Source organism: Pteronotus mesoamericanus, unplaced genomic scaffold (genome assembly GCF_021234165.1).
Source record: "Pteronotus mesoamericanus isolate MK-2021 breed Mesoamerican mustached bat unplaced genomic scaffold, CSHL_Meso_final contig_182, whole genome shotgun sequence".
Lineage (NCBI taxonomy): Eukaryota > Metazoa > Chordata > Mammalia > Chiroptera > Mormoopidae > Pteronotus > Pteronotus mesoamericanus.
The window spans coordinates 3,841,536-3,864,973 of record NW_026555078.1 but is presented as its reverse complement, the minus strand read 5'-3'; the positions used below and the strand labels follow the sequence as shown (position 1 = coordinate 3,864,973).

The 23,438-nt window shown below is 56.0% G+C and overlaps 1 protein-coding gene across 1 annotated transcript; it reads left to right on the top strand.

Annotated features, from left to right (window-relative positions):
• Positions 1 to 10,925: 10,925 nt before the first annotated feature.
• Positions 10,926 to 18,918, top strand: OTUB2 (OTU deubiquitinase, ubiquitin aldehyde binding 2). The gene is made up of 6 exons (XM_054567598.1): positions 10,926 to 11,021; positions 13,011 to 13,106; positions 14,339 to 14,457; positions 17,079 to 17,163; positions 17,714 to 17,908; positions 18,424 to 18,918. The coding sequence occupies exons 1-6, from the start codon at positions 10,926 to 10,928 to the stop codon at positions 18,631 to 18,633; spliced, it is 801 nt and encodes a 266-aa protein (XP_054423573.1). The 3' UTR covers positions 18,634 to 18,918.
• Positions 18,919 to 23,438: the final 4,520 nt, after the last annotated feature.

The window sequence follows — 23,438 nt, the reverse complement described above, 5'->3', positions numbered from 1 at the left end:
CTTTCCAGAGAGATCTAAGTATCCCATTCACCTCCCTGTAATGTGGGTGCACGTTAGGCCGATGATTCTTCGGTGTGAACTTCAGGAAGGTTTGTCCCAGCACAGCGTGGGGCCCACCCCAAGGGCTTCTGACCCAACAAGACCCCAGGTGATGCCGATGCTGCCCGTCCCAGGACAACACTTTGAGAACCACTGCTTTAGAGTCATGGCAAATCCTAAATGCCTAAGCCGGGTGTCTGACCTTCCTGGAGCATATTCCCCACCCCTACCTGGACTTCAGGTCCCCACCTGCAAGATGGGGCTGGACCTGGCGTTCTGGGAGGGCCACCCCCACTCCATATAGCCTGTCTAACCTCCTGCAGTGTATTGCATGTAATACCCCCCATGGGCCCAGGGCACGGCTCGTGGGCTTTGCAGCTTTGCCTGCCAGCGCTCTATGGGGAGCAGGCTCTCGTCCTGTCTCCTGCCATCTGCCTGCTGTGCACCTGTTGTGCATTTGTAGGCCAAGTTCAGAGGTTTTGTCACCCCTTGGGAACCAGGATAATCAGAACAGATCCTTGGTGCATCAATGGCCTGCCTGGCTATCAGTCGACTATCGAACAAGCTCCCAGGTGGTTCTGATGCAGATGGGTCTCCAAGCGCCGGGTGAGAAATATAACAGGTGTCTAAATGTCAAAAAGAAAGCCTGGTCCATATTTACCTGGTCTTCAGTCGGGAGGGACTTCGGAATCATGAAAGCAACAGAAGTGACGCCTGAAAATAATATGACCACACACACAAAAAATACATCTACCTCAGAACACGTGAAAATATTTTAGGGCCATAAACTGGGGGGACATATTGAGAAATTAGAAAAGGAACACTTTTTGACATGAGTTGTTCATATTAAGCAAATCATAAAATAAGTAAAAATAGTCTATAAACATGAGAAATATTTCAGCTCACTAAAAATAAAACTAAACCATATAATTTCTGCCCATCTCAGATGTTTAAGCTAAAATACTACTGCTTGTAATTTAGGCTTTCCTACACTGTGGTGTTCTTTGCATAATCAACTCTCTGGAAAGAAATTTGATAAAAGGTCTCTAGAGGCTTAAAAAATCTTGATGTCCTTTGGCTCAGTAATTCTAGATTAAGAAACTTAAGTTTAAAACCAGAGCTGTTTGGTTCCAAATGGCAGAAAGCTGAACTCAACTGGGCTTAAGCCAAAAAGAGAAGGAATTGGATTTTTTTTTTTTTTAAAGACTTTATTTTTAGAGAGGGAGAAGGGAGGGAGAAAGAGAGGGAGAGAAACCTTGATATCCGTTGGTTGCCTCCCCTAGCAACTCAACCCCCAACCCAGGCCTGCGCTATATCCACTGAGACACACATGAGCCACGCCAGCCAGGGCTGCACTGGATTTTCAAATTGAAAGGCCAGGATTCCAGCTTCAGCCACAGCTTCCTCAGGAGCCCAGTGTCAACAGAATCCAATCTGTCTTCGTCTCTGGGCTCTGCTCTCTACACGTTGGCTTTATTCTCAGGCTCAATGTAAACGATATTCCATCTAACAAAGTCGGAGGAAAAGAGAATCTCTTTTCCCAGTAAGTCCTGGGCAAGTCCCAGAGTTCATTCTGATCGGGCTACCTTGGGTCATGTGCCTCCTTTTAAATAAATCCCTGATTGGTCAGACCTAACCTACCGTGTCTATTCTAACCAATCTCTGTAACTAGGGGGGTTCCACACTCTGATTGGCCAGGCCTGGCTCAGATTTTTGTTTGAGTTTTAGTGAGTAGAATATCTTTCCTGGCTAGAGGCCGTTCTCCTGGAGCCAGTGGGGTATGCCGCACGCACTTCATGGACTGAAAGAAAGGGACAGGTGTAGTTCCCCCAAAGGGAAGTCAAGCTCCTGTTATTAGAGTAGGGTGGGGCCTGGAGCTGAAACAGCAAGAATTATTTGTTGCAGATGCAACGAAGTGGCTGTACAAAGATGTCCACCACAGTGTAGTTTATAGTAGCCAAACTAGAAACAACCTAAGTATCTCAGAGGAAGAATTCAATAAATGATGCCCAAACTTCGTGATTTTATAATTCTTCATCCATAATTTACAAGTCCAAAAAATAGAAAAAAGAAAAATAGGATGTAAAGCTAAGTGAAAAAAGTGGGGATTTTAGAAAAGTAGACGATGAAGAAGTACCAATTGGTAGTTACAAAATAGATTTGAGGGGGAATCCCTTTGAAATTACATAAATGTCTAACCACTATGTTGCACACCCGAAACTAATATAAAATAATATTGAATGTCAACTGTAATTGAAAAATAAAATAAAATTAAAAAAAATTTAAGCAGAAGTTAAAATAGCCAATTGTCTACATAGGATGGCTTAACTGAAATAAGTCAAGTTCCATTTCTTCGCTTTATGATCGCTGCTCTATCGTGTTGATGCTATTTAAATGTAGGAATACATAGTGCAATGGGGCTGGGGACATGAACCAAAGTGAGCTGAATTGATTCCAAATCGTTAAAAACTTACTCTAAAAAAGAAAAAATGAAAAAGCAGACTACAAATCCAATGTGGTAAAAATCATGTATATAAAAGAGAAGAGGGAACTGCCCTAAAGCAGCACTTCCAGGTGGGAGGACCCTGGCCCTGGGGAGAAGTGCGGGAACTTCAGATCCGCCTGGCGAGGCAGATCGAAGTAGTGGTCCCAAGTCCCCAGCCCGTGTGGCATCCACATCCACATTCTTGCCAGAGGCCCCTGGTGGGCAGAGTATTCATTGCCCCTTCTTAACCTTTGATGGGCCATGTGACTTGCTTTGGCCACTAGGATGGCAGTGGATTATGACTCGAGCAGAGGCTTAAGACATCATCGTGCAGTGGGGCTTTGCCACCACAAGCCGAGTCACGAAACAGGAAGCCCCTGTATCCAGAGGAATGAGCCACGTGAAGCAGATGAGGTCCCACCTGACACATAGGTCCACCGGAACCATTCCGTTCTCAGCCAACCCGCTGACCTGGGGGAGAAATAAACACTTATCCTTGTGAGCCAGGGAAGCCTAAGCTTGTCTGTCCTGCGGCGTCACAGCGATAGCTGTCTGACACACCAGCGCGCCAAATTCCATGCTCTCTCCAACCCAAGAACTGCCAGCGTTTGGGGACCTGCCCACCTGATGGACCTGTCAGCAGTGTTATCTCTGTTAACCACAGTGGTTAGTTATCAGTGGTTAGCTCTGCACTGTGGAACCCCAATTTTTTATCTTTCCTTATGCTCTTGTATATTTTCCAAAGTTCCTGTAATGAGCATGCTTAAACTTTATAACCAGAGAAAGTGCTTTATTCAGAAATGGGAAAAGTTAATTGGAAGCTAACTCTTCTTGGACTCTCACTGATCCTAACCATTGGTGTCCCCAAGAACAAAACTAATTTTCAAGGCCTTCACCGACGGGGATGTCTTCACGCCGCCGAAGACCAGGTTCTTGGCCCTCTGCCTGTTGTCTTCAAGTTTGGTTGGCAACGCTGCTTCCTTGCATGTGGCCCCACTCTTTGAATGGGTCTCCGTCATTCGTCTCTGGCTGTACAACATGGTGTCCCAGCCTGAGTTTCCTTCTCCAGGGAAGGAAGTTGGCCAGACAGGAATGACAGGAAACATCTGAAAGAGGCTTCCTTGCTGCGGCCCCAGCTCTGAAGGCGCTGGGCATCCCGGCCTGCCTCCTAGCCCCTCACCAGGGGGCCATGCCCTGTCCAGCCCTGCTCTTGGCCCCGGAACGGCCAGGCTACTTTGGGGCCCGGGCTCGGAGGTTGTAAACATGGCCAGCCCATAGGAACATCTCATATGTCTTCAAACCTGAACTGCCTGGCCCTGGTATGTCCCCCATTGTTCCTACTAGGCATCTCTGGAAGGTGCTGCAAGGTTCCCATGTGCTTTGGTGCCACAGCTCACTTATCTCTCGCTGCCAGCTGCTTGGGTCCTCTGCACAATTCAGTACCAACTAAAATGCTTTGCTCAGAACCCAGAGACAGGGAGCTCTGGGTCCCCAGCTGCACTGTGGGAGGGGAAGTGAAGGCAGGAGCTTCATCTCCTGGGCCCCTAACTCTCCGGGGCCTCACACAGAGCAAGTGTTCTGTATTGGATGAGTGGGCGCATGTGAGTGAATCAAAAGAGTTAGGCTCCTGAGGTCTGTCCCCATGGTGGCTCAGAATGTTGCTTACAGACCACTGTACTCACCGAGTCCTCCCTGCAACCATGAGCTAGAAAGCAATGCTTTCCTAGCTCCGTACTACAAAGGGGGAAGCTGTAGCGCAGAACGGTTATGTGGCTCATCCAAGGTCACAGAGCTGCGGGTGGCTGAGCAGGGACATTAACTCGAGTCCATGACTCCCTGTGGGACAACTGTCACTGTAACTGGAAATGGCTTGATAGTAAAAAGAACTCTAAGAACAAGAGGTGACATGCATGGGACACTTGCTGTGTGCCAGGAACCTTGCTGAGCTTGTCCTCACTGATGCAGCCTTCATACCAACCCTGTGAGAGGGACTAACACCACTGTGCGTAAGAGGAAATGGAGGCTCAGAGAGGTCAAAGGCTTGCCTGGGGTTGCACAGCCCAGGAGCCAGGCCCGGCGTCTGTCTCCTTTGAGTTGGTGCTACAGGCTGAAGGTAGCGTAGCTGTGAGTCATGAACTACAGGCAAGAGTCCAGGCTCAAGGTCAGAGAGGGCGTGGAAGTCAGTCGAGGCCACACAACGCTGAGTGGCAGAGCCAGCCCAGCCTGGGGCACGGCGTTGCCGCAAACTGGCCCAGGGCTCCTTCCACACAGCAACGTGGGCTCCGTTTGGAGCTGGTGCAGCCTGTGGCAGGGAGGAAAGTGGGCCGCGAGCTCAGGGCTTAGTGCGATCCAGCTCAGGGTTCCTAGAAGCCCCAGTTCACTCACGGTCCTCCTCCTGTGGACCTCTAACCCTCGGATGCGGGTGTGACCAGGGCTAAGCCTAAGACCAGGGCCCAGGCAATGCCCCCATGAGCCCTCCCTGTCTCTCCCCAGCAGACCCCTCACCTGCGCCCCAGGTGACCACATCTGACTCAGGCACTCCTCCATCACGTGAAGCCTGGAGTGAGAGCTAGACGAGGAGACGAAAGTCCGGGGATCCAGCCCAGCTGGGCCGCTTCCTAGCTGAGCGGCTCGGGCTGCTTATGTCGTCCCTCTGGCTTCTGAGGCTGTAAGACACAAAACGCTGAAGCTCTCCCAAATGAGGATGAGGGGAGTGTGGTCCTGCCCCCGGGGGTCCCTGCGGTCACATGCTCGATGATTTCAAAACCGGCTCTGGAGTCAGGCTGCCTGAGATCGACTCCCACTGTGTGCTGTGTGAATTGCCTCCAATAAAGCAGAGGTGAGAAAATTAAGAAAGATATTATAGGTTGAGAGTTTAGAACAGTGCCTGATACACAGTAGGTGCTCTGTAAAAATTAGCTATTAGTGTTATTGCTCCTTGAGCCTCCATTGAACCCACACTCCCCACCTCAAATAGATGCACTTGGAAGGCATGGTGTTTGTTTGCCCTGGAGTCCAGTCTGGTGCTGGGGCAGGGCGGTGAGACTGGAGCGGGAAATTGCTTAATACCTGCTCCTGGAAGCATTAATACCTGTAAAAATGGTGCATGCAATGCACTGTAGTCCCCTTCCCCGCACACCTTCTCTCCCCACCTGATGCCCCTCAAGGGCTGGGGAATAAATGTTTAAATGACACACATTCCTCTGTTTGATGTGCAGTAATAACAAGCTGGCCAGGTGAGTCACCAAACCTGGTTCACGTCTGCGCCTCCTATGTAGCCACGTAATTCCACAGGCCCAGAATCAGCCATCCTAGAAATTCATTTATTCAACAAACATTAATTGAGTGCCTGGCAACCTACTGATTCATGAGTTGGAATGGGATAAAATAGTATTTAGAAGCTATGCAAGGGCAGGCGGTTAATGTTTTGAACACGTGTTCCCTACGTGTCTGTCCTCTGATTTTGAGTAAGCTATAATTGATGACCTTGTTTATGAATTAATGAGGGCCAACTAAGCTTTCAGAAGACCTCCATTTGCAGTTTTTGGTCAAAAGCCTTACAGCCTTTACTAATGAAGATCTTTCTTTCCACATCGCTCTAACTCCTTCGTTAGTTAAAAGGTTTCTGTGTCTTTAAAAGGGGGCGGTACCCTGTCAAATGGACCCTAAAGCATAGGCTGAAGGCGCGTGAAGTCCCACCCACTTTCTGTGACGTTTAGTGCTCCGGCCTCTGATTGCCCGCCTCAGGCGTCAATCGCGGAGCGTGTGTCTTGCTGGGACACAGTGGAGGTCTCGCCTCTGGTTTTCGGAGCGGTCGGGTGCATTCTCTTCCACTGGCCCCCACGCCCTCGAAGCCCCCGCAGCCCAACCCAACGGCGAAGCCAGCCAGTGGCTCCCGCGGCGCCCTCCCGCACCGGATCGCTCCTCGCTGGGGCGGGACCTGGACCAACAGCTCCGGTCACTATGGTCAGTGGTCGTGGGGGGAGGCGCGAGGAGGGCAGAAGGGGGGGCAGAGAGGGGGCGAGGTAGGCGGGGTCGCCGCCGTGGCGCACGTGCACTTGCGGGACTGGGGTCGGGCGCGAGGCTCAGCTCCCAGCGCTGGACCAGTGGCTTTCGGACCCCCGGGAACACTGAGTCCGGAGGGATGCTGGAGACTCCCTTCCTTCCTCTGAAGGCCCTGCAGGGCCCGGGACGCTCTCTGCCGCCCCCCATGGATGCACAGCAAAGGGGACCCAGCCGGGCCCCCATGACCACCCTCCCCCCTACCCCTGCTCCCAGAGCGTTCCTCTCAGGCGTCCCAAGGGTGCCGCCCGGCCGGCGCAAGGTAGGTGCCCTCAAACAGGACCAGGACAGGGGGAGGCTCCAGGGTTAAGGGTTGCCCCCTCTTTGTTAAGGAACCCCCAGTCTGGCAGCTCAGCCATCAGAGACCCTACCGCTCTTCCAAGCACCGCGAGTGAACCCTATGAGGTGCAGAGGTGGCTGGGTCACTAAACGTTCCCTCTGTCCATCATCCTCAGAAGGTGTTTGGAGTTAGGAGTCAGGGAGAGAGGCTGTCTCAAGTTGTGAGGCAGTGAGTTAGCAGTCAGGGCAAAGCAAAGACTAGAGGAACCCCTGGTTCAGAGTCCTGCCTGAGCAGAAAGGGCTCCAGAGACCCACTGAGTAGAGCCAAGCCTAGGGCTTGAGCAGAGGGGGAAACTGAGGCACAGACAGGAAGGGGACTGGGACTGGTTGTGGTAGCCCTGGGATTTGAACCCAGGCCTCCACACTCACAGTCCAGTGCCATTTGTGTTGCATCAGCAGGCCTTCCCCACTTGGGGGAGGGGCCCAGCAATCCTCAGGGGACTGGCTGCGATGACTGCCTGAAACCCTTCGCCCTGACCCCTCTTCCAGGGCACCTGTAGCGTGTAAGGGCGGGTGACCCTTATGGTGGCTTGGAGTCACACAGCCTGTGTTCACATGTCACTCCACCCCTTGGGCAGCTGAGAGGCTTTGGTCCATCCAGTCCCCTCCCTAAAACGACGCTGCTCATTTGCACAATGGGCTGCTGTGAGGACTGCATGAGGTGATGCGGCCTTTCCTCTGGTAACAGTCCTGGAAACAGGTGCACACAGGTACCTGGTTCTTCGTGCTCGGCCTCCTCCCTCCCGTGTCTGGGCATGGAAATGGGCCGCCACTGCCGGGTGCTGCGGGGCAGGGTCATGGGTCAAAGCCGGGTCACGGCCCGACAGGTTCTGGGTGTGGCGTGGCACGAGCGGCCAGGCCACCTGAGCCAGAGCTGCCCAGGACGAACCGGCTTTTTGCTGGGGTGTGCCTGAGGCCACGGGGGCATCTGGGAGCACCAGCTTCCTGCTTCTACCCAGTGCCCAAGGGCTTACCTCCCTCTGCTGCTCCTGGAGGGGCACCCAGGTATTTCTGCACCGCCCCCTAGGGGTGGCCTGAGATGGGGTAATAGTGGGTTTAGCCCCCCTGGAGTTGGACACTGGCATTCCTTCTGGCCACCACTGGATAGCTGAGAAAACAGCAGGGATAGTGGGGGCTGGAAACCCATCATCCGGTCTTTGCGCTGCACCGTGAGACCTCTGATCACCTCCCCCACACACACGCACCCCGTCTGCCCAGAGCCCATGAGACCAGATGCCAAGGGCAGGCGGGTCAGTAGCAGCAGATCCTCACCTGGTGACTGGGGGGCTCGGGTGCCTGGAAAGGGATGAAGTGATCAACCCACTGAGTAGGACGTCTCCAAGGCCCCCGAGTGTCCCAAGTCACGGGGGCCCAGGCTGCGCAGCGCCTGTTCTCTTCCATTCACTCGGCACTTACTGAGCACCTGCGTTTGCTAGGCACCGTGGCGGGCCCTGGGCTGCGTGGTGTGTGCGGTGGTCGGTGTGTGCGGTGCACAGAGGACAGAGCCTTCGGAAAACACAGCCCCTCCTTTCCTTTCCCATTTCAAAGTCGTGGGCTCAGCTGGAGGAAGGGCCCCAGGGAGAAGACACAGAGTCCTTTGGGAAGACAGGGGCTGGGATGAGGACCAGGCCAGGAGCTGCCACTAGCAGGGGCTGCAGGTAGCGAGGGGTCTCAGGCTCCCTCCCAGTGCATTTAACGTTGGGTGAAGGAAGGAGTATTGGTAGTGAACAGTACACCACAGGGCCCTTTGGTGGCTTTGTTCTGTCATTTATCAAACAAGACCCCAGCAAGCATTCTAGTCAGACCCCGTGCTGGGCACTGATGGGAAAGACAGGGTCTGCCCTCTCTTAGGAGCCAAATGACTGTTGGTCCAGACACAGCTGGGCACAAGCAATTCCTGAGCCACTAGTCGTGGCCTGAGAGGCCTGGCCGAGAGCTCCAGGGAGGGGGCACAGCGGGAAGCCGGCACCCTCCGAGGGAGGGTGGGGAGGGCGAGCCAGGCTTCACCGAGGAGGGTTCTGGACCCCGCTGTGGAAGGGCGTGTCCTTCAGGAAGGGTCAGGGGAAGGGTGCACGCCAGGCAGGGTGGGACAGCATGCTTGAAGGCCTGGAAGTCTGGTTGAGAACAGAACATTCTAGGAAAGGGTGACGGTCTGTGTGGGTGCAGGGGGCTGGGGGGAGGCAGGAGAGTGGAGTCTAGAAAAGTTGGTGGGGTCAGAAGCTGTGAGGGGCTTCACATGCTGCGCCATGGGATTGGGTTCTATTCTGCTGATGGGGAGAGGCATACCGGATCTTTGACAAATGAGAGATGGTCAACTTCGATGATCTCTCTGGCAAAGCAGTGGACCAAGGACCGGCAGTGGCTGTGGTCTGAGGCCAGCTCGTCCATTTACTCAGTCATCCCGCTGTTTTGGAGCATAACTGGGCACCAGGCTTTGGAGATCTAGTCATGACAGGCAGGCATGACTAGGCCCCTTATAGAGCTGACAGTCTAGCGGAGGGAGACAGACTGTCTGCAAGTCAGGGAGAGACCCTACATGCCAGGGAGTGCTCAGAAGAAATGAAACAAGTCAAAGCAGTAGGGGTGGGGTGGTCAGGGAAGGCCTTCCCGTGGAGGTGACATCACCTGAGCCACGTGAAGAGGCAGCGGCAACAGCAGGTGCAGATGCTCTGAGGTGGGAGTGTGTGCGTCTTGGCGGAGGAACTCAGAGAGGGTCGTGTGGCTGGAGCTCAGGGAGAGAGGTGGGCGAGGCCAGGCGGCGTGAGCCTGGGGGCCATCCTTCCCAGGTTGAGGGAACAGTGTCGCGGAAGGGCGGGCCTTCGGTGGGTTTGCCCATGGGGCGCCTGGCCCTGCTGCTATGCAGGAGGGGTGGGATGGCAGCAGGAGTAGAAGCCAGGGGTCCGTTGGGGACCCTGTTGCAGCCTCCGTGGGGCGTGGAGATGGTGGCAGCTCAGATGGGGCCCAGGAGCAGAGCTGATGGGGGAAGGGAAGGAGGGAAAAGGGCACTTCTGGGTCTCTGGCTGGAGGGCCTTTGGGAGAGCTGGGGACACCGGGGAGAGGAGCAGGGGAGGAGTGAGAGAGCAGCCAGGGGCACAGTGACCTGGGGACACTGGTCAGGCAGGCCGGCGGCTGGTGGCCGCTGGAGGCCAGGTCTCCAGGGAGAGGCCAGAGCCAGAGACAAGGTCTGAGGGTCCATCAGTAGGGTGCTGCGCAAGCTCAGGCATCAAATGAGAGGGGGCCAGTGTCTGAGTTCAGGGTCTCTGTCAGGCCAGCCAATTACTGTGACCCAAGGCATGTGGGGACCCAGGTGCAGGCTCTTCCCTATTTTCTCAGCTAAACAGCAGAGAAGGGGCATTTGGATGATGGGCTGAGTGACAGCCCTCTGAAGGTGTCCCCATCCTGATCCCTGGAACCTGTGACTAGGGCGCCTCACATGGCAACAGAGACTTTGCAGGCGTGATGAAGTTAAGGGTCGCGAGATGCGGAGAGGCCCTGAAGTTCCCTGGTGGGCCAGTGATGTCACTGTGGGGCGTCGGGGGCAGAGGGGGGGCCCTAAGGGGAAAGGCAGGAGGGTCAGAGGGGGAAGGAGCCGTGAGGGCGGAAGGAAGCGCTCACGACCCGAGGAATGCAGGCCGCCTCCAGAAACTGAAAAAGGTAAGGAAATGCGTCCCGAGCCTCCAGAAACACAACATCTATGCTGTTTCCAGTCCCCGGGTTGTGCTAGTTTGTTACACAGCCAGAGGAAACTAATTCGGGGCTCTAGGGCTTTCCTAAATCTTTGGCCTCCAAACATTTTTGATTACTCACCTCAGTAAAAATGTTTTAATCATTCCACATATTTGTACACCACACATCACGCCCTCAAGTAGACATTTGAAAGGGCATTTCCTTTCAGCCCCTGGACCAGCCCCCCCTGGAGACCCCCCTGGAGACCCCCCTGGAGACCCCAGCCTCAGGCAGGTGAGGCCAGGGCTGGAGCCCCTGGGAGCCTCTGGAAATGATGGGGACCTTCTGGGAGAGGACACTGACCAGGTCCTGGGCCCTGCCCTGCTGGTGGGTGAGGCTGGAGGACCTGGCCCCCGCCGTGAAGGAGTCGGTAGCTGGAGGTGAGGCCACGCCGTGAGTGGCTTCGAGGCGGCTGGGCCTGTTTAACGAGGTGACTCACAGCCCAGGCTAGTCCTGCCGAGGAGCCTCCAAGGGAGGCTGGGCTGGCCGAGGGCCGGCCCTGCCCGCTGGGGCCCTGGGCGCCCGTGGGAGACCCCCCGGCACCTTGGAGCCCGGGCTGGAGGACACGCGCAGGTCCACCAAGGGTGTATTGACAAGGCTGGTGGGCAGAGGAGTGGGCCCGAGGCCTGGCTGTTGAGGAGCCGTCAGGTGGTGACAATGAGACGTATGCAAGGGCCAGGTGGAGTCTCTGCCTGGAAGGTGAGTGGGTGCAGAGAGCAGGCAGCTTTTATTCATTCACTCAACAAACATCTCATCCCCTGCTACACTCCATGCCCTGGGTTGGGCCCTGGGGAATCAGCCAGGTGAACAGAAGGTCTCAGAGGGTTTGACAAGCCGCCCTGTGCCAAGAGAGGCCCATGTGGCTTTGATGGGTAGGGGCATCCAGGCCTCCCAGAAATGCTTTCTCTTAGTTGTAGCGCCTCTCCTCTGTCCTGGATACTGGGTACAGGAGTCGGGGCTGCACGAGCTCGGTGTCAGATAGAAGTTTGGCATCTGTCTGATGAGGAGACAGGGGTTACCCTTGAAGTCACTTAGTGCTTCTGGTGGTGAGCTCTACAGAAATCTAGTCGTCAAAAATCCAGACACATTTGTCCAGCTGGAAAACGTTTTGTAACATCAAGGCTCCGCTGTGAGCCCTGCCTGGTGTGCCTCAGGTGGTTGGAGTGTCATCCTGTAACCAAGGGTGCGGGTTCGATTCCTGGTCAGGGCACGTGCCTGGGTTGCGGGTTAATCCCTGGTCCCGCTCCGGACCCTGGTCTGGGCGTGTATGGGAGGCAATCAGTCAACGCTTCTCTCTCACATTGAGGCTTCTCTTTCTCCCTTTTTCTCTCCCTCCCTTCCTTATCCTCTAAAAACAATGGGGAAAAATGTCCCTGGGTGAGGATTAAAAATAAAAAGTCCCTGATGTGAGTGCAGGGGTCTTGGGCTGAAGTCATTGTCTAGCCAGTCAGGAGCCTGAGAGGCTGCCCTGGAAAGGCCCTTGTGGTGGGGGGCAGCCTGTCAAAAACGACGGCAATAAAATAACGAAAACTGATTTCCATTAGCAAAAATGTGCGAGAATTGTCTCCTTGGGCTACGTGCAGGTACCAGGGCCACCTATTTTAAACTCTTAACTACCAGTGGCTTTAACACCAATTCAATTACATTATTTTTGTGCTGCAATCAGAGCCGTTCCTGGGGAGGCATTGGAGGTGCAGGTGCATCTCCCAATTGTCTGAGCCCCGAGTCTGGGCAGGAAAAGCAGGAGGCAGAGACATGGCCAGTGGGGGCTCGCCTATTCGGTCAGAGAGGGCCCCTGCACTTTCCCTGGCTCTGCTGTCACCTGCTCCCTGCCAGATGACTTCTCGGCTCTCCTGAGGCCCGGACTCTGGGCCAGGTGGCTAATAGTCCCTCTGGTTGGAATTGACCTAGACGCTGAGCTGGGCTGCAATGTGAACTCCCACCAGTAGAGGGTGTATCCAGCTGGTGTTACCCTCTGCGTTTCTAACCTGGGCTTGGGGCTCGCTGGATGATCGCGAGCCGCTGGATGACGATAAGGAGGAATGTAAGGGAGAGATGGGAAGGACCGGGGAGACAAAGGGACAAACCACACGCCAGCACGAAGGCCCACTAGGGTTGAGGCATTATATTCTATAAAATGAATCAACTCGGCAGTTAGAGGATGGTCCCGGTCCTCGATGGGGCCGACCGGACCCTGCCCAGGGAGCGTGGGGTGCAGGGGCCTGGTGACACCACACGTGCCTTTTGTGGGAAGCCAACAGTCACTGTGTCGGGTAACTAGCAGTTCCGAGGCTTTGTACTTGGTGAAGGCCATCGCTTGCTTTTGAAATTGTCACAGCTTTGCTTCTTTGTCTTTCAGAGTGAAACATCTTTCAACCTGATATCAGAAAAATGTGACATTCTCTCAATTCTCCGGGATCATCCTGAAAACAGGATTTACCAGAGGAAAATCCAGGTGAGGCAGAGGGTCCGGAGGACAGGGTCCTGGATGAGACGGGCTGGAGTTGGGAGCAGAGGAGGCGGTGCCAGTGTGAAGGCTAAAAGGCTTAGCATTTGGACCAGGTTCTAACCAAATTAAAGGGCTCCCAGAATATTTCGATGTTGGGCATTTGCCTTAGTGAGAAATCCTTTCGTTGCAAAAAATGAAAGAAAATTTTGATGCCAGGCACTATCCTAAGTGCTTTATTTACTTCCTGAAGCCTCATTACAACATTGCAGGTCAGTACTTTTATCACCTGCATTTCCAGCTGAGGAATCTGAGGCATGGAAGTTAACCAGCAGGCCCGCGGTCCTGCAGCTAGTGCATGAGCAGGCTGGGCTTTGGGCAGCACCGTAACCGCTCTGGAGGGAGAGCCCTGCCCGCGGGGATCCGGGAAGGGGTTTGCCGGAACAGAGCAGGGACAGCTCCCGGAACAGGGGTCTGGCGCGGCAGGCGTCTGCTTCTCTCTGCACGTGGGCAGGGCCGGGCCGGGGCCGGGCGGCGCACTGGCAGCCATGTCCCTGGGGGCTCTCGGCCATCCCTGCCGGCCTGCCTCCGTGGGCCCCGCAGCTCCGAGCCCTCTCGTCTGGGGTGAGGAGGGACTCCGTGACCTCCTGGAAACCACCTCTGCTGTCAGACCTGGAGCCTCATGGGGGAGGCAGCAAAGGGGACTCGGGGCCATTTCAGAGGGACATTGACAGCGGGGGGTGGGGAGGGGGCCGTGCCTTTTGAGGAATATTTGAAGGATGGGCCAGGCTGCTTCCTAGGACGGAGGCCACCCTCCCGGCCGGCCCGCAATGCAGAACCCATCACTGCCTCCGCTCGTGTGGCCCGCCCCACCGTGCACGCCCCTCCTGCTCCTCTCGGGAAGCCTGGTGTTGAAGCCATTGCTCCCAGTCAGCCCCGGGGCCACCCCCGGACTTCCGCTGTCCCCCATGTCGAGGTCTCCTCTGTGTCTTCCCCTGCAAGAGCGCAGGGCACCCCAGGGCAGGGCCGGGGCCCCCGGTCACCACCCAGTGCCGGACACAAGGACTCTCCTGGCGTTCCTTCCTATTTGTGGGATGAAGGAGAGCTGGGAGACAGTGCAGGGCAGGCAGACTTCGGGGGGAGCCGGTGTTACCTGGGGTGGTGGCGGACCAGCCCTGGCAGGACACGACAGGAGGGGCTGTCGCTGAAGACATCGTCCACATTTCCTGGTCTCCCCACAGGAACTCAGCAAAATGTTCACCGCAATCCGCAAGACCAAGGGGGACGGGAACTGCTTCTACCGGGCCCTGGGCTATTCCTACCTGGAGTCTCTGCTGGGGAAGAGCAGAGAGATCCTCAAGTGAGTGGGGCGGAGAGTGGGCTCCCTGGCTCAGAGGCTGTGTTCTCTGTGACCTCGGTGCTGATGTTCCTTGAGGGTTTTTTCCTTGGCACAGCCTGCTTAACCCAGGGAGGGAGCTGGCAGCGGGGTTGATGCCCGGCGGTGCCTAGCTGCCTGCCGTGGTGGAGGAGGGAGAGCCACACGTGGCTGGGGATGGAACCAGTGACCTAACAGTCACTGAGCACTCAGGCTTGATCTGTGGAGCGTGGTGTCAGAAATCCTTTGCTAAGGCAGCTTTCTCCAAGGTGGCACTGCTGACATTTTGGGCGGGATCGCTCTTGTCCTGGGGCTGTCCCCTGTCCTGCGCTTGTAGGACGTTTAGCAGCGTCCCTTGCTTCCACCAACTAGATGCCGACTAGACCCCCCTTCCCCAAGTCGTGACAATCAAAAATGTCTCCAGACATCGCCAGGTATCTCCTTGGGGGCTGGGGGAGTCAGGCCGGGGTGAGAGCCGCTAGGTGAAGGCCGTCATCTCCTGTTCCAAATACATTCTCTCTCCCAGCGGGTAGAGATTAAGCCACCTGTTCTGTATTTTTGAATGAGTCGTTCATTTCACTTCCTGAATGACAGGCTGGCTGAGCCCCTTTGACAGAGAGTCAGCGGTCTCAGGTCACTCCCCTCCCCACCTTCCTGCAGCCTGCAAGTCGAGGCAGCATGGTGAGTGGGTCTTCCCCACCACCCGCGCCCCCCACAATTGTCACTTGCAGAGGCCCTGCGCTCGGAGGTCAGGCCTCACTCTCTTGCTTACTTGCTGTGTGACCTCGGGCAAGTTACCTGACCACGCTGCGCCTGTTTGCCCAGCAGCGGAAGTTGGATAACTTGGCATAGTTCAGGGCGTTGTCTCGACTCAGCAGGGTGATGCTAGCCCAGCTCACCCCGTGTCTCGGTCCCAGCCCTGCCCGCTCTGTTCACCTTCACCCCTGCCCTCCCTGAGTCTCGCCCAACAGGGGCGTGCGGCTCCTGTTGGAGCCCTGGGGATGCAGCAGTGAACACGAGACGCGAAAGACACTGCCTGCAGGGCTGGCGCCCTAACGAGGGAGGGCAGCATTTGACGTGTTGAAGGGCGATGCGTGTGGGGAAAGGGTCGGCAGGGAAGGCGGCAGGGTTGTCCGCGGCAGGGAGCGTTGGAGAGGGAAGGCGGGCAGGTCACGTGGGGCTGCCTAAGGATCTTAAATTTCAGAACCGGGTGGGCGCAGCAGGGGAGCATGCAGGGAGAGACCCGGAGGAGAGGAGAGGTGGTCCCACTCCAAATACCTGTGGAGGCGGTGCCGGCAGGATCCCCTCACAGCGTGGCGTGGTGTGTGGAATGAGTAGAGGGGGGCGCCCAGGATGACTGCCGGGTCTTTGGCCTGACACTCACCAGGACAGAGAAGCCACTTGCCGCAGAGAGGCTTGGGGAGGTGGGGAGCGCCATGTCGGCGATGCCTCGTCTGAAATGTCTGAGCCACCCAGGTAGGGGTGGGCGGCGGCAGCGGGATGAGCGAGGCTGGCGTTAACCCCATTTTACAGGTGAGTAAGCTGAGCTTCAGAAAGGTTAAATGACCTGCCCAGGGTCGCACCGAGAGCCTGCGCTCCCAGGCCCCATGCCGCTCTGCTTCTCCCTCACGCTGCAGGGGCGTGAGTCCTGGCCTGCGTGCTTGCCCGTGTCTCACTCATCGCTGTGTCCCCAGTGCTTGGCACGGCGGGGTCGGCAGCCGTTGGTGAGGAACGGCTCTGGGAATGCTGCGGAGGTTTCGGGGTCGTGGCTGGGTGGGGCGTGGGGACAGGAGAGCCGGGGCGAGGGGGAGTGGAGCTGTTCATATCACGGCCTCACACAGTGACCAGAGATCCTCACAGCACCCCGCGGGGAGGCACCTCACACCCACCCGCAGAGGGGAGCCTGCAGCCCAGGGCCTGAGAGCAACGTGACAAAGGGACTGGGACTCCCAGCACAGTGCCATTCCCAGCTGTTCGGGCCGAAACACACTTAGTATAATTTAATTAAAAGTTTACATAACTTGATTTTTAAATAATGGCCATGTTTCTAACCTGGATGGCTGAATTCTTGAAAGCTTAATAATTAGTCCTTGTGAGTGCAGACAGACCCTCCCCCTGGCTGTGTTGCTAAGAGGGGAAACAGCGCGTGGCGCGTGGCCGCTGGGCAGGAGGGAAGCTATGAGGCTGGCGAGCTAGGCAAGGGCCCTTCCTGCACACCGTGCCGAGGCAGAAGACTGTGGCAGGTCACTCGGAGGTCCCTGTGCAGAAGGGACCAGGAGCAAGGAAAGGCTAAGCGTGGCCCAGGCCGGAGATGGTCACGAACCATGGGAACAGGGAGGAGGGGCAGAGCCGAGACCTTTGTCCAGAGCAGGCAGTGGTCACCTCACTTCCTTCTCTGTGAAATGGGTGTGATGCCCATGTCCTGGTGAGGGCAGAACAAGTCAGTGTGTGGTCCATGTGGAAGTGCTTTGAAAGGCAGACAAGTCCTTCACCTGTGACGCCCACCTTGTCATTGTGCTGGGGACAGCTGGCCACAGTGGGATGACTGTTGACAATCACAGCAGCGCTCCTTGTGTTTCCCACTAAGCATCAGCCTACCCCTTTAGGTTCAAAGAGCGTGTCCTGCAGACCCCCAATGACCTCCTGGCTGCCGGCTTCGAGGAGCACACGTTCCGAAACTTCTTCAATGCTGTGAGTTACCTGGGTGTGGCGGCCGGGGAACCAGGTCCTTTCACGCTGGCAGAGCAGACAGGAGCGGGGGCGCTGGCCAGACCCCCTTCACAGCCCCCAGCTCTGCTTGGGCCTCACTTGCTCCTCCCAGCTAGGGAAGGACTTCCTGCTTGGGGGATGTGGGGGATGGCGGGGGAGGCCAGAGCCCTGCCCTCCTTGTGGGAGGAGGCACCTCCTTAGGGTGGCTCTCAAGCTGGGAACTCCTGCCCAGCCTCCTTCCCCCCAATTCCTCTCCACCCCTCTCCCAGATCCCAGTAGTGGTGGGGGGCATTTTAGCCTGATAGTGATGGAGGGAGACCCCAACTGCTGTTCCCTAAACATGACTCTGAGCTAAGTCACTCGCTACGGAGTATGTCTAACCCTCTTATTTAGCTTTGGTGGGATCTGATTGATTCTGGCACCTTGACTTGAGGATTGAAAATTGAAAATGCGCTGGAGGGAGTCCCAGGGCAGGGGGTGGGGCAGCGTGCACCTGGCCCGCGCCTGCCCTGGCTGACGCCGCGGGGGCCAGTTTTACAGTGTGGTGGAGCTGGTGGAGAAGGACGGCTCTGTGTCCAGCCTGCTGAGGGTGTTCAACGACCAGAGCGCCTCCGACAGAATCGTGCAGTTCCTGCGCCTGCTCACCTCAGCCTTCATCAAGAACCGCGCGGACTTCTTCCGACACTTCATCGACGAGGAGATGGACATCAAGGACTTCTGCACTCACGTAGGTCCCCGGGGCCTCGTGCTTTGGGGACGGGGCGCCAGCCCTGGGCTCTGCCCCTCCCTCTCCTTGGGAGCCTTTAGCACCAGCATCCCCAGCCAGGGCACTTGGACAGGACTCTGTATTTGCAATTCCAAGAGCACAGAGAAGCCGGCCAGATGCACCCTACCTGAACCGCCAGCACTGTGTGGCTTTGGGCAAGTCGATTCTCTCTCTGGGCCTTAGATTTCCCATCTGAGAAATAGGGGCTTGGACTAGACCGTTGACATAATTGAGGAGTCACATATGCCCCAAGATGGGTTTTGTTTATGACGTATAGGTTAGTCGCCAACATTTAAACACCCGGCGATTTGCACGGGATCTGGCGCCAGGCCTCACGCCAGCCTGGCGGCCATCAACAGAAGCTCCGTGGCTGACATGCTTTGACCCAGGACCACAAAAGCCAGGGTTGGCCTTCTCGCTGGTCCTTGCTAGGCCTCCTTCCTAAACTGCTTTTTTTCCCATTTTGGCCTTGGCAGGAAGTGGAGCCGATGGCCACGGAGTGTGACCACATCCAGATCACGGCCCTGTCTCAGGCGCTGAACATCGCCCTGCAGGTGGAGTACGTGGACGAGGCGGACACGGCCCTGAACCACCACGTGTTCCCCGAGGCTGCCAGCCCTTCCGTTTACCTGCTCTATAAAACGTCCCACTACAACATCCTTTATGCCGCTGATAAACGCGATTAATTTTAGGCCATGAAGTGGAGCCTGTCACCTAACGGGGACTGCGTTCTGAATGGAACTTTACGGCTTTTCCATTTTTTAAGCGATTTAGACTGTAGTTAGAAAACAGAACACACAGCCTTTTGGGCACAGTCCCTGGTAAGAATGAGGCTTACCAATTACGGACTGTGGTAGTTGGGCAATATTGGGCAGAGGCACCTGGCTCTGCTCCAAGTGCCTCGAGACCTCGGGTAGGTCGCCTCCCCTCCCTGGGCCTGTTCGTCATCTGGAGGAGTTTCTGCCGCACTGACGTTCTGTTGTTGTAAACAAATAAGCCAGGGCCCTCTGGTTTCTTTTCACCGTGGGCAGTGCCTCTCTGTAAGGGAGGAAGAGCTCAAGGTCAACTGTCTTAAGTGACTTACGGTTCTCTAAAAAAGAATCAAGTCCAATCAACTGTTGGACTGGACTCTGATGGCTGGCTGGACGAAGCACTGGCCCGCTGAGGCCGGCCTGAGGGTGGGCGGTTCAGTGTGGCTCTCAACATTCCCAGCAGGACTGCATTCTTACCCCCAACTGAAGAAGAAGAGAAGGGACTTTTATGCCAAAGCCTAGAAAGGGGACTTCAGCAGGACGTTCCAGCTGCTGGGGCTCCCTCTCCCTCTCAGGGCCAGGACTGCCTGTCTGGCCCTTCAGGGTCCTGCCGCCAGCCCCGCTTGGACAACTGCTCCAGAAGAATTAGCAGCTGGGACCCAGAGGCTGTACACTCATCCCCAACGGACCCTGCAGTAGAATCACTCAGGTGGAGACAGCGGCACGTGCAGCCAGAGGCCAGCTGAGCAGACAAGTTCCGCAAGGTGGTCTTTTTTCTTCTTTCCCTGTTTCCACTCCTGCTCGGTTCACGGGCTGGCGAGAAGGTAGCTGGGAAAGAACGGAGGCAAGCCGAAGAAACTGGCACCGAGGGAGACCTCTGTTACAGAAACTGCCTGGGAGTCAGAGCCCCGGCTGGCAGCCTCCTCATTCATCCGCCGGGATGTGCCCCCTAGTAACCTCGCCGTGCTGCCTCAGGACCTCACGGAGCCCCGGTGGGGCCGGGGCACTGCCAGCAAGGTTCCCCCCTCTGCGGGAGGAAATGGAGGACACAGGGCAGTGGGACTGCCCCATGGGGTACTTTGTCAAAGGCCTTCTCACAGGTTCTATTCTGCAGGGATTTATTAGTGTCTACTGGTGCTGCCCGGCAGGTCCGCCGACGGCGACCACACACAGGGGCTGGGGAGCAGACCGCTCCATGTCCTGGGGCACACAGGTCATGTCAGGGTGCTCCAGTTCCTGGCAGGGACCCACATTCCCATCCTGCCGTTGGCTGGAATTTGAACCCAAGGGCCCAAGATAACTGACTCTGTCACTTTTCCACAGGAACATAAATCTGACCCTTCTCTCTGTATCAGTCCAGTGTCGCGCCCTGCTCCGGGCAGGAGTGCTGGGCTCTGGGAACGCACAGTGGAAGGCGGGCGGAGCGTGCTGCAGAGCTTGTGTCAGCATCCCCACTCCCAGATGGAAGAGCGTGAGCGCAGGCACGGGCCTGAGCACCCCGGCCGCTCTGAAGGCTGTGGGATGGGCCCCGAGCCCCGAGCCCCGGCCGGGCTCTCAGGCCCAGCGCAAGCAGCTTCTCCGCACGCGCAGCCCATGTGCCATGCACAAAAGCAGTTTTCTCTTTGGCAGACTCGCTGGAGAGACCCCTCTGAGGCTCGCCTGTGCTGTGCTTCCAGGCTTCGGGCCCACCAGCGCTCACCTGGGGCCCCCTTCCCAGTAGAGTCTATCGGCTTAGACTCAGTGCCCACGAGAGGCGAGCCACAGCACTTTCTCTAAGGGAAAGACTGGAGGGGGGCGGCAGGCAGGCTTTGGTGGAACTGTAAGTACAGATGCCACTCGTCTTAAGATAGGTTATGCCCCCCAAAACCCTTGAAGTTCAAAATATTTTAAGTAGAAAATACATTTAATACACCTAACCAGCTGAACATCAGAGTTTAGTCTAACCTACCTCACATGTGCTCAGAACACTTAACCTACAGGTGGGCAATTACCTGGAGTTCTGTCTCAAAAATGGTCTTCCTCTTCTCACCAGGAGACATAGATGAGTGTTTGGTAGACATCATGCGATGAGAAAACAAAATACAGTATCCAAAAAGTGCTGGCGACGGTCCACTGCAGAACATGGGTGGTCCCCCTGAACGCAGGGCTGACCTGGAGCTGCGGCTTGGGGCTGCCGCCTGGTATCACAACAGGGTATCTCACCATGTTTCACTAGCCCGGGAAAAGATCAGAATTCAAAGTCTGAAGTACAGTTTCTACTGAATGTGTGTATCGCTTTTGTACTATCATAAAATCAAAAAATCGTTAAGTCAGGCACAGTGTGTGATCTGTTAAGATCCAGGCACGCTAGCCATCGCTCTCCCTGGGTAATTCTCCACCCCACCCGTGAAGCCATCTCTTTCCAGACCAAAAGCTGGAAGGAACACTGCTTTGAGAGTTTGTAACTGCATATTTATTACTTTGTTTCCAAAGGCAACTTTATAAATCAATGGAAATGTTTACCAACAAAAAGAACAAACTGTCCTTGCTTTTGACCTGGTTCTTATTTAAGCACAAAGGGGCTCTTGAGGCAGCCTGGGTTTGAATCTCAACTTTGTAACTTACTAGCTACCTAACCTGGACAAGACTTCGCCTCTCTGAGCCCCAGTTCCCACAGGAGGGAAATACCTACACATCACAGGACTACTAGCTGAAGTGGAACGAGACTGTGCGTGTGAAAACTACTACAAGACCTGACACATAGTGGGGGTTCCGCAAACGGGATGCGCCCAACCCGCCCTTCCCAAGGGCGGCCGCGGGTACTGCAGGGTAAGGGAACAAGTCACCTTGCCCTTGGCACTATGGCTTCCCCAACAGCAGTCTAAGAACCGAACATACTCCCTCACTGAGCAGAAATAGGGCCTGGGGTTGTGGCTCCAAGGGGCTGTCCCTGGGGCCTTTGGTCCGACAGGATATGGGCCAGGCCCGACAGCTTCCAGGGCAGTAGGCGAAAACATTTCCTAGCATTCAAATGGTTTCCCTAACAACTTTGTCCTGGCTTATTATTTGGTACCCATGGGGCTTATGTGTGTGAGTAGACTGGGGGTAGTCTCCGCTCCTTGTTTAGTGGAAGATCCAGACATTCAGGAAGCCCTGGCCTTGGACTGGAAGCACCAAAGGAACCAGAGGCCTCACCAAGGCCTCACCCCATCAGGTCAGAGAGCAGAAGTGCCTGGGAGGCTGGCCTCACCTTTTTAAAACCCACCCCCTCAACACGGTACCCCACTAAAACAAGATTTGCAGTGACAGGTAAGGGCAGGATGTCAATGGCCATTAGTGGATCTTTGGCCTATCACACGTGGTCTGGACCGCTCACGGCTCAGGGGCTGCTAAGCAACTTGAGCCTCCTGAAACCTCCATGCATTATTTGGAAAATGGGGAGCCCCCTGCCATCCTCTGAGCGCTGTCACCGTAGGAGCTGACCTCACAGACTAGGGCTGTCTCCGGCTGCACCCCTCCCTCCAGGCCACTTGTGATACCGGGGAGACATTCCTCGGCAACGCTACTGTCTCTGAAGACCAAAGCGGTTTTCTGAACTTGGTCCCACAAGGACTTACCCAGGGTTCCAAACCCAGCTCTGCCACCGGCTGCTGTGTGATCCTGAGAAGTCTTAACCAGCGTCAGCTTTCTCAGCTACAAAAAGAGATACTAAGACTTGTGTCTCAGGGCCCGGTGGGGACACCTGAAATGATAGTTAACAGAGCTAACAGTGCCTAACAGTGCCTGGTACTTGGGCCACACACACGATACCTGAACTGAGCGTAGACCAATACCCTGTGGTCGCCGCCCGAGGGGCGGAGGGAAGGCTGCTGTCGTCCTGCCACCCTTGCCGACCAAGGGGCCGAGGGGATGCCCTTCAGAAGCCCAGACTCAGCCACAGAGAAATCGGCGCTTCTCCTGGAATTGCAGCAATTGTGGCTGCTCATCCCGGCTGACGCAGGGACAGCCGGGGGGGCGCTGGGAGGCCACCGGCTCCCTCAGCACACACTTCCACCGTGCTCTGGCCCAAGCGGCGGGCTGCGAGGGGTGATAACACAGCCTCTGCTCTCAAGGAGCTCCGCAAAGACGCTGAGCGTGTAGGTACTGTGAAGAGGGCAAGCGTGGTTACTCTGGGAGCCCACAGCAGGGACACCCTCTAGGGGAGCTGAGGGACCAGAGAACGCAAAGCCGTGCTCAAGGATGGGAACGGCAATCAGGCCAAAGGAAGCTTACGCAAGGCTCAGGACAAAAGAAGGGGCATACGGGAGCGTGGGAAGCAAGCAGTTCTGTCACAGAGGGGCGGGGCGGAGAGACAAGGCCAGAGAAATGGGCCAGGACCATTCCTGACTGCCTTGCACACAGTGCCTCTGACGTTAAGGAGGCCTGTGTTCTCTCGGAACCTGAGGATGGCGACCCCTTCCCTGCCCACCTCCCAGAGTGGCTCAGACAAAACAATGGCTGTGAGCGCATGGTAGAGGGCCCAGGAGCTACGGGTTCTGCTGCAGGGGAAAAGCAGGAACACACGCTGAGAACCTGGCAGAAATGATTTTTACAGTGACGTGCAAAGCTCTCTGGCTTCCTGCTCCATTTGCACTGTCCAGGGAGGTGAGACACCCCCATGTACATCCTGCAGCCAGAGGACTATGACAGTATCCCCCACATTCTGGCTAAAAACACAGGCTGACACGCTAGTTCAACTGTTTTTAATTAATGAAATCGAG

What these genes read in the sequence shown, in the direction of transcription:
- OTUB2 (XM_054567598.1), top strand. Translation starts at nt 10,926, where the DNA reads ATGGGGACCTTCTGGGAGAGGACACTGACCAGGTCCTGGGCCCTGCCC. An exon ending in CCCCCGCCGTGAAGGAGTCG is followed by an intron (nt 11,022 to 13,010) that starts GTAGCTGGAGGT and finishes TTTGTCTTTCAG; the next exon opens with AGTGAAACATCTTTCAACCT. An exon ending in AAGAGCAGAGAGATCCTCAA is followed by an intron (nt 14,458 to 17,078) that starts GTGAGTGGGGCG and finishes CTACCCCTTTAG; the next exon opens with GTTCAAAGAGCGTGTCCTGC.